General features: G+C 66.1%; 2 protein-coding genes across 6 annotated transcripts in view; one reads left to right on the top strand and one right to left on the bottom strand.

The window, feature by feature from the left end:
* Positions 1-223: 223 nt before the first annotated feature.
* On the top strand, positions 224-2,748 carry RUNDC3A (RUN domain containing 3A). Of its 2 annotated transcripts, none has more exons than XM_015651286.2 (8): positions 224-311; positions 489-578; positions 667-747; positions 858-1,023; positions 1,201-1,358; positions 1,529-1,666; positions 1,767-1,873; positions 2,044-2,748. In XM_015651286.2, the coding sequence occupies exons 1-8, from the start codon at positions 253-255 to the stop codon at positions 2,184-2,186; spliced, it is 942 nt and encodes a 313-aa protein (XP_015506772.1). In that variant the 5' UTR covers positions 224-252; the 3' UTR covers positions 2,187-2,748. The 2 variants fall into 2 exon arrangements, with proteins under 2 accessions (XP_015506772.1, XP_015506771.1); XM_015651285.2 differs by having other exon boundaries at positions 1,477-1,666.
* Positions 2,749-3,103: 355 nt separating this feature from the next.
* The window catches only part of LOC107215250 (solute carrier family 25 member 39), a 6,269-nt gene continuing 1,698 nt past the window's right edge, over positions 3,104-7,674 (bottom strand). For 2 of the 4 annotated variants that reach the window (XM_015651283.1, XM_015651284.3), the window contains exons 2-12: positions 6,850-6,958; positions 6,714-6,773; positions 6,146-6,190; positions 5,416-5,525; positions 5,225-5,292; positions 4,983-5,107; positions 4,651-4,824; positions 4,435-4,544; positions 4,229-4,310; positions 4,057-4,137; positions 3,104-3,973 (exon numbers count right to left, since the gene is read on the bottom strand). In XM_015651283.1, coding sequence (XP_015506769.1) covers positions 3,855-3,973; positions 4,057-4,137; positions 4,229-4,310; positions 4,435-4,544; positions 4,651-4,824; positions 4,983-5,107; positions 5,225-5,292; positions 5,416-5,525; positions 6,146-6,190; positions 6,714-6,773; positions 6,850-6,958 — 1,083 coding nt within the window. In that variant the 3' untranslated portion in view covers positions 3,104-3,854. Of the gene's footprint in view, positions 3,974-4,056; positions 4,138-4,228; positions 4,311-4,434; positions 4,545-4,650; positions 4,825-4,982; positions 5,108-5,224; positions 5,293-5,415; positions 5,526-6,145; positions 6,191-6,713; positions 6,774-6,849; positions 7,669-7,674 lie in introns of those variants that run through there. The other 2 variants (XM_015651281.1, XM_015651282.1) reach the window with 2 other exon arrangements.

The raw sequence follows: 7,674 nt of genomic DNA, 5'->3' as shown, positions 1-7,674 counted from the left end.
CCATCCCACCCCTCTGTGCCCCCACCTTGCTCCCTTCCCCTGTCCCCCTGCAGCTCTGTCCCACATCACAGGGCCCCGTGGGACACCAGCTGTGGGTCCCTGTGGAGAAATGGGCTGGAAGCCGCTCCTGGGGACCTCCAGCTGCTGGTGTCCGGAGCGCTGGGGTGGGTGGAAGGGTGGGGGGCAGATGTGGGGGCACCCCGAGGCTCAGGACTGGCCTCGCAGGGCCGGGCCTGGATCCGTGTGGCGCTGATGGAGAAGCGAATGTCCGAGTACATCTCCACAGCCCTGCGGGACACTCGGACCACCAGGTGAGCGACCCCTGGCCCTGCCGGCCCTGGCCACACCTGCACCGGGGCTCTGTGGGGTGCCAGGGTGGGTTTTTGGTGTGCCAGAGTGGTTTTTGGTGTGCCAGGGTGGGTTTTTGGTGTGCCAGGGTGGGTTTTTGGGGTGCTGGGGGGCAGATCCAGCCGTGTGTTTCCCCACAGACGGTTTTATGACGATGGGGCCATCATGCTGCGGGAGGAATCCGCGGTGCTCACGGGGATGCTCATCGGGCTCAGCGCCATCGACTTCAGGTAGGGACAGGTGACACAGTGGGACACGGGCCCCGACAGCCTCGGGGTTCCCTGACCTTCTCCTCCTCCTCTCACTGCCTCGGCTCAGCTTCTGCCTGAAGGGAGAGGTGATGGACGGCAAAACGCCCGTGGTCATTGACTACACGCCCTACCTGAAGTTCACGCAGAGGTAGGAGCTGGGGTGCCCTGCCTGGGCTGGGGACCCCCCTGGCGCTCCCCCAGCCCCACCATGGGGCTCCCTGAAGGCCTGGCAGCCCCTGCTGAGCCCCCACCCCCCAGCTATGACTACCTGAGCGAGGAGGAGGAGCGGGGCAGTGTGGAGAGCAGCACAAGCGAGGACAGCTCACCTGAACACCCCTACCTGCCCCTGGTCACCGACGAGGACAGCTGGTACAACAAATGGCGCAAGATGGAGCAGAAATTCCGCATTGTTTATGCCCAAAAGGTACCGGGAGCCAGGATGGGGCCGTCAGGGTATCAACTTCCCTGGGATGCTCCAGCCTGGTACCCTCATCCCTTCATCCTGCTGCTATGGCAACCCAGCCACTCCTTGTCACTCTGGATGGCCCTGGGGACATTGGGGTAGTGGCAGCGGGGCACTGCTGACAGTGGCCTCACACAGGGGTACCTGGAGGAGCTGGTGAGGCTGCGGGAGTCACAGCTGAAGGACCTGGAGGCAGAGAACAAGCGGCTGAAGCTCCGGCTGGAGGAGGTGATGGTGCAGAACCAGCTGGAGAAGAGGGAGCTGGAGGGCGTCATCCTGGAGCTGCAGGAGCAGCTGTGAGTGGGGACCCGCTGCCAGAGGGCTCGGGGGGCTGGGGGTCCCTGCAGCCAGGGTGCCCCCAGGCCCTGGGTGGTCCCCAGCGCCCCACATGTCCCCTGGGCCGTGTCCTGGCAGGTCCCCGGCACTGGTGGCTGCGCCAGGTGCTGAGCACCCGCCTTTGCTGCAGGACGGGGCTGATTCCCTGCGAGAACCCACAGCTGGCCCAGCTCTCCAAGGAGATGGTGACACCCCTGGTCAACCAGTGGCCCTCCCTGGGGACCCTCAACGGCAACGAGAGCGGCTCGGACAGCAAACTGTACAGAAGGTAACCCCAGAGTGAGGGCAGAGACCGGCCCTGCCCTGGACCGTGCTGGGGCCAGAAGGGCCGTGCCAGCCCCGGGGGGCTCAGAGCTGTCCCTCCACAGGCACAGCTTCGTGAGCACCGACCAGCTCTCGGCCGAGAACAGCCTCAGCTCCGACTCCCAGCGCCTGGGAGAGGGCAAGCGCGAGGGGGAGCCCTGGGGGCCCTTGGGTAAGACCCCCACCCACCACAGGGTGCCCCCGGGGCTGAGCCCATCTCCCCACATGCACCCGGCTGTCTGGACCCCCCAGCAGCCCCCTCCTCACGGGAGAGGCGGTCCCTGTCCCCCCGGGGTGGCAGGGCTGGGACACCGGCCCTGTGACAACTCGCTCTGCCCGCAGGGAAGGACCCCACGCCCTCCATGCTGGGGCTCTGCGGCTCCCTGGCCTCCCTGCCCAGCTGCAAGTCCCTGGCCAGCCTCAAGTCCAACGAGTGCCTGGTGAGCGACAGCACGGAAGCCAGCCCGACCCGCAGCCCCAGCTGAGACCCCCGGCCCCCGCACAGGACTGAGCTCGGCCCCCTCGCCCCCCCGGGACCACCGGGGGACTCGCCGATCCCACCGGGGAGGCTGGGGACCGGCAGCCCCCTCCCCATCTTGAGACCCCACACCCCGGCTGCGCCTCGGCCCCCCGGCCCGGCCCCCGGCTGGAGACACGGACCTGGTGGGATGGGGGATGCAGGAGTGGGAGCCAGGCGAGCTGGGATGGGGGGAGCGAACTGTGCCGCGGCTGGGGGGACGCTGGGGAGCAAGGGGGGGTCGCGGCCAGGCCCCCACTGGGGTGAGGGTCCGGCGTGGCCCCACGGTCCGTCCTGCTCTGCCCCCGGTGCCCACCTGGGCTGCGCCTGCCTGGCCTCCCCCAGCTCCCCTGCACTGCGGGGGCTGCCTGTCCCCCCTTGCAGCAGCATCCCCACAACAGGGGGAGGACTTCTTCCCCCTTCCTTCCCATCCTCCCCTGGGGTTTGGGTTGTTTTGGGTGATTTTGGTTTTTATTTCAGCCCCATCTGCCTTGTTGGAGCAAAAGGAATCAATAAAAGCAGCAAGCGGAGCTGGCTTGTCACCCACCTCCCCAGCTGGGAACAGACCCCTCGTGCCCCCCTGCCACAAGGTCCTGGCCCAGGCAAGGCTGTTGGGGGCCCAGTGAGCCCCAGGGGCAGTGACAGTGCCTTGGGGCCACAGCAGACCCCCAAGGGCAGCCCCTGGCCCACAGCAGACCCCCAAGGGCAGCCCCTGGCCCATCAGCAGTGGGTGCTGCTGGGGGGAGGATGGTCCTGGGGTCCCCCAACCCCCAGTAAACGCCCACCAGGGACCCTGGGGCTGACAGTACCGTGCCCACACAACAGGGCCATGGCTGTCACCCCACAGCTGCCTCCACAGCCCCCCAACACACAGAAATCATTCCATTAAGAGACAATTATTTTATTTAAGAAATTAGGAGAAATTCCCTCCACGAGTCCTGGGGTAGGGGGGGCAGTGCCCGCAGAGCTGGGGCAGGTCCTTGCAGTGAAAGGATGGGACAGGGGTGCCACAACGGCCCCCCAGAGCAGCAGTAGGTCTGTCCCCACACAGGGTCTGTCCAACGCAGGGTCTGACAGGAGATGGGGACATCCCGAGTGGGAGGAGAGGTCCAGAGGCAGGGAGAGGGTCCTGATGTGTCCCCAGGCCATGCAGAGCCAGCAAAGTGAGGCTGTGAGTGTTGGTCAGGAGGGGCAGACCCTCAGGCAGAGCAGGGCTGGGGGGCCCGGGCAGGCAGAGAAGCCCCCGAGGTCTGGGGTTTGGTCCTTGCCAGAGCCCCAGCTCCATCTCCTGCCTGGCCAAGTCTCCTGGGACACCCCATCCTTGTCTGAGTGTCCATGAATCCAGCAGCAGCATCTGTCCAGTGCCAAGGGACGAGTGCGGGGGGCTCCATATCCCCCCCAGTGGCACAGCAGCAGGCACAGATGTCCCCCAGAGTGGCTGGGATGGGGTGGCCAGGCTGGCCCTGGCTCCGTGTGCGGGCAGCGGGAGGCAGAGCAGGAACGAAGGCACTTGGGCTCTGCACAGCCGAGCGTGGATCGCCGCTCCTGGGACACCTGGCTGGAGCAGGGCGGGATCCCCGGCCGGGATGGCACTGTCCCCTGGGCACGGCCACACCCAGCCCTGCCCCAGCCCCGCTCACAATCCCCGCAGCTGCTGCTCCTGGTTCAGCCTCTGGAAGAAGCTCTTGCCGAATTCATAGGTGCTGATCATGATGGCGCAGGCAGGTGCCACCTTGATGACACGGGGCAGGAACCCTGCAAGGACAGGCCTGTGAGCCCAGGGGTGACACCAGGGGTGACACCTGGAACCCCAGCACGGGGCTGGGGCACATCCTCACCTGCAAACAGCCCCCGGGTGCCAGACTCGGCGCGGATCCGCTGCATCAGCAGCCAGGTGGAGGAAGGCTTGGAGGCTGTGACTGCGGGGAGAGGGCAGTGGGTGAGGGGTGGGGAACACCCACAGGAGTCCTGGCTGCCCCCCAGGCACCTGCCTGGAGCCTGGCCCCTCACCTGGGTGCACCTCACTGTCTCCCAGCTCGATCTGCCGCTGGGTTTTGACCACGTCGAAGGGCAGCGTCAGCACCGCGGCCACCTGTGGGGTGACACTGGATGGTGAGGCAGGCTGTGGGGCTCCTGCCCAGTGCCAGCTCTGCTGTCACCTCCCAGTCCCACTCCTCCCTCCCACGGGGGCCAGCGGGAGCCCCAGCGTCACTCACCGTGCCAGAGATGGCCCCGGATGCGAAGCTGACCGTGAAGGTGGCCCCGTCCAGCCAGGGCTGCCTGCAGAGCCACGTCCTCACCAGCTCGTAGTTAAACCAGTAGAGAGCTGGGGGAGAGGAGACACCGGTGCTACCTCGGGGCACCGTGGCCACACCAACGCCCCCAGCAGCACAGGGGGGTCCTGTGCCCATCCCAGTGCCCCCCAGCCATACCCGAGAAGGGGACGTCCCGCAGCACGGTGGGTCCCCAGCCCCTCCAGAGGGACAGCCAGCCGTCCTGGGCCACTGCAGACTGGATGCAGACGCGCAGCTCGCGGTAGCTGAGCTGCTGGGACTGCATCTTGGTGCGGATCAGCTCCAGGGGGCTGATGACTGTCACAGCACCCACTGCAACAGAAGGGACACGGGGAATGAGCCCCGTCCCCTCCAGCGGCCGTCCCAGAGCCATCAGCATCGTGCCAGGAGAGCCGGGCACTGAATGTGGCACTGAGAGCTGCTGCCAGGACACAGGGACATGGGGGGACCCGGAGAGGAGGGGCACTCACGCCTGGCGAGGGCCCCAGCCAGCAGGGGGATGTAGTGGCCCCAGCTCCCCATCCGGGTGTGCAGGTAGTCCCGGAGCTGGTCATAGGTGGTGAAGTAAATGACGGTGGCTGGCACAGCCATGACCCTGCGAGGAGGAGAAGGGGTGTGAGAGGCACGTGTCCTCCCTGGGGGCTGGCAGGGGGCTTGGGACCAACGTCTGTGTGCCTGGGCACGGGGGAGCAGCCAGAATCTCCAAACTCACAGGGTGGGGGGCAAGCCACTCCACAGAGATCTGATGCCCTCATAGCGTGTGATCTTCACAAAGGCATCCTGGGGAGAGAGCAGAGCACCAGGGCAGGAGTTACAGGTGGGAGAAGGGCACACAACCCCCCAGAAAACACCCTGACACCCCTGTGGGATGGGGAGGCCCCTGCCCCTGCCTGGAGCTCCTACCAGCGTGCCGGTGAAGTGGCCGGGGGCCTTGTACCAGGCGGTGCAGCCGTTGCCGTTCTGGCAGACGTACAGGTGGTCCATGAGGCCGTTGCAGTAGAGGAAACACTTCCCTGGGGCAGGAATAACGGCACTGCCATTACACAGGAGACCCTTCCCCTCTGCCCAGCCCATCTGATCCCAAAGCCATCCCATCCTCCAGGGAGGAGCCAAACCCCCAGTGCTTGAGCCCAGTGTGGGCCAGTCCGAGACCGAGGCCAGGAGAGGAACAACCCTGCAGCAAGGCTCTGATCACAGCCAGAACCAGGGGATGGGGGTACAGCAGGACCCACTGCCAGCAAGGGACAGGGCTCATGCCTCACTTGGTCTCGGCTCTGCTGCCCTGGCACAGTAGGGACATCAGCACCGGCCCCTCCACCGTGCTCAAGCCAGGCACGAGGGACACCGGGCAGTGGAAACCCAAGGGGACTTTGTCGTGGCAACAGGACAGAGTGACAAGACAGGAGGACCACAGACAGCCAGGCCTGCTGCACAACAGATCCCCAGAGACGTGGCACAGCCAGCCCCAAAGCAGGGCTGCAGGGGCAGCTGGACTGGGGACAGTGTCAGCCCCCGTACCTCAGGGATGTCCCTGCAGCCAGAGGAGCCCAAGCCACCACCAGTGGAGAAGCAAACCAGGATGAAGGCTTGGGAAAGCAAAGGCACTGGCAGCAGGAGCCCCTGGCGTACTCACATGTGGCCGGCTGAGCGCCCCAGGGCACTGACTGCGCTGCCAACGCTGAAACACAACAGGGACACACTGAGCAACCACACAGGGGACGTGCCACTACCTGGGGCTGGGCACACGTGGGCTGCAGCCCCCAGCCAGGCACGGAGAGCTCTGTGGGTGACGGGGCAGCGTGCCTCCACAGCCACTTCCCCAGCGGTTCCTACTGTCACCAAACCAGTCCCTTGAGGCCAGCCCCTGCCCACTGACCCCACAGGAAGGGGCAGAGTCCATGGGGAGCAGCACGGAGACTGGAAGAGCCAGCAGCTGCAGCAGGCTGAGCCTCTGTGGGGCTGGGGGCTGCCGGGCACAGCGCTGACCCCTCGGCACCGGGCTGTGGAGGCGGAAGGACAGAGCCAAGCACGAGCCCAGCTCCCCCGGCAGGGCCCCCAAGCCCGTGAGGACGAGGCGCCCGTGGAAAGCTGCCACCTCGTGATGGCCCCAGGCTCCAGAGCAGAGGCATCCCTGCCACCAGCGCTGCCAGCTGAGACACCCCTGCACGCTGCAGCCCCCACCCTGCTCCGAGCGCGGTTACCTTTGGAGAAGGGGGTCCTCTGGGCCTGCAGCCGGATCTTCACCACGTCCAGCGGTGTCACTAAAAAGACACCATCCCTCAGCCATGCCACGTCCCGTGCCAGCCCCCACTGCGGTGCCCACCCCGCCACACTCACCGAAGAGGGAGGTGAGGATGGCACCTGTCCCTGAGGCCAGCATCTGCTGCAGCGGCGTGATGCCCCCGCCGGGGCTCGGGGACACCTTCTCAGCCATGGCACTGTCCCCCTGCAATGCACGGCCGGGGATGCTGGGGGGTCCCTGCCCAGGGACGAGGAGCCCCCCGGCACCCCCACCCCAGCAGTGTGAGGACAGGTGTCCCACGCCCGCTGTGCTATCGCTGCAGCGCACCGCACACCAGGGGCCCCCATAATCGGGGTGCCCTGGGGGGGGACAGGGACCGGCTCCCAGGGCCGGCCCAGCCCTGATAACACCCCCTGGCCCCACACTGGCAGCAGGCCCAGCCTGCCTGGAGAGGTGGGGACAGTCCAGCTTCCCGTGTCCTTGGGGAGGGACGACTGTCCCCTTACTACACTTGGAAAATGAAGCCATGCCCTGACAGTCCCCCCAGCCCGGCTGGGATGGCAGCAGAGCCCAGTGCAGGCAGAGCAGGACACCAGGGAGGGCGAGATACCCCTCGTGAGTTTGCAACAAGCACCCCAAAAAGGGATATCACACCCTTCCCAGGGAGAAGGATGTGCAGAATTGACCCTCAGCACATTCAGCACCAGCTGCTCCGTTTGACTGCAGCCTGGGGATGATTATCCTGCTGGGACAGGGCCATGACAGGAGGGTTTCCAGGCTCTGGGAGCCCACAGGGTTCTTTAAAGCCTGGGAATGCCGCAAAAAGCCTTCGCCATCTGACTCAGCAATTTGCAAGGTCAGAGAAGTCATAAATCTCTCCTTTACGGCTCTGGAATTGTTGGGTGACCAAGGCTGCAAGT

The sequence above is a fragment of the Parus major genome, chromosome 27, assembly GCF_001522545.3.
Source record: "Parus major isolate Abel chromosome 27, Parus_major1.1, whole genome shotgun sequence".
NCBI lineage: Eukaryota > Metazoa > Chordata > Aves > Passeriformes > Paridae > Parus > Parus major.
This window is presented reverse-complemented; position numbering and strand designations above follow the sequence as displayed.